At 36.3% G+C, this 1298-nt stretch overlaps 1 protein-coding gene across 1 annotated transcript in view; it reads left to right on the forward strand.

Annotated features, from left to right (window-relative positions):
• Positions 1-1298, forward strand: part of prelid1b (PRELI domain containing 1b) — a 6604-nt gene that overhangs the window by 2932 nt on the left and 2374 nt on the right. The window contains exon 2 of the mRNA XM_016565482.1: positions 273-498. Coding sequence (XP_016420968.1) covers positions 273-498 — 226 coding nt within the window. The remainder of the gene's footprint in view (positions 1-272; positions 499-1298) is intronic.

Consider the following 1298-nt stretch of genomic DNA (forward strand, 5'->3'; position numbering starts at 1 on the left):
CTTAATGCTGGATTTGTTTCAGCTTTTGTCTTCTCCAGATGTTAACTGATGGACTGGAGTGCTGTGGATTACTTGTGGATTATTGTGATGTTTTTATCAGCTGTTTGGACTCTCATTCTGACGGCACCCATTCACATCCATTGGTGAGACACTGATGCAATGCTACATTTCTCCAAATCTATATAATCAACATATCTAAATCAATGGCTTCTCTGTTGTTTTTATCTGATTGTCTTGTGCACTATATGACACTGTGAGCGTGTTTCTCTCAGCACTCATGTTCTGACGGAGGACGTACTTTTCCGCGAGGTGACGCCGGATAACCTGCTCCTGTCCCGGCGGCTCCTGACGAAGACCAGTCGTCTCCCTCGCTGGGCGGAGCGCGTCTTCCCGGGAAATCTGTCGCATTCGGTTTACATCATCGAGGATTCTGTGGTCGACCTCAGAAACAGGAGCCTCACGACGCTGACCTGGAACGTAAATCACGCTAAACTAATGGTAAACAACAACAACACACACTCACACACACATTAACCTTTACGCTTCATTTAGAAACATGCATTGAGGAGCAAAAATTAATGAAAGTCTTAAGAAGATAAGTAAGTTAGTGCAAAGCTGATAGATGTCCCTCTAGAAAATGTGATATGGCTTGGTTTCAGTTTTGACGTAAACAAGATCTTCCCCGCATTGATTGTTCTTTTCCTGCAATATTTTTAATGAACAACGTAGCAGCGCCGCATCTAGTGGCTTCAACTGGATAAGCTAACAAAAACATTACAATGCAACGACACTTACATCATCATCGCATCTCGTGTGCCGCTGATAAGCTGCCTGACGCACACCTGAAATTAGAATGCAACGAATTTTGCAAATCAATAACAAACTATATATAGAGATATTTAAAAATACTAAATTAATTTAATAATAATAAATTATTAAATGTACTAAAATAACGAAAACTAAAATAAAAATAAAAAACTATGTAGACATGTTTTAAAAAACGAAGTAAAACTATAACTGACATGAAAACTAGAGAAATGTAAAAAAAAAAAAAAAAAATAAAAATGACTAAAACAAACTATTTTATTTCAACATTTTTAATTTAGTTTATCTTGATGTATTCAAATAACTAATACTGGGGGGGAAAAATCAATAAAACCCTATATATAGACATATTTAATAATAATAAATTAGTATTTTAATGAGACCAAAATCAAAGACTTCATGAATGGAACCTATTGTGACAAACAGTAATGCTGTCTATCATAATGTGCACTAAGATGTCTGTGTCTCTCTCT

Source organism: Sinocyclocheilus rhinocerous, unplaced genomic scaffold (assembly GCF_001515625.1).
Source record: "Sinocyclocheilus rhinocerous isolate Xijiao unplaced genomic scaffold, SAMN03320098_v1.1 scaffold151, whole genome shotgun sequence".
In the NCBI taxonomy this organism is placed as follows: Eukaryota; Metazoa; Chordata; class Actinopteri; order Cypriniformes; family Cyprinidae; genus Sinocyclocheilus; species Sinocyclocheilus rhinocerous.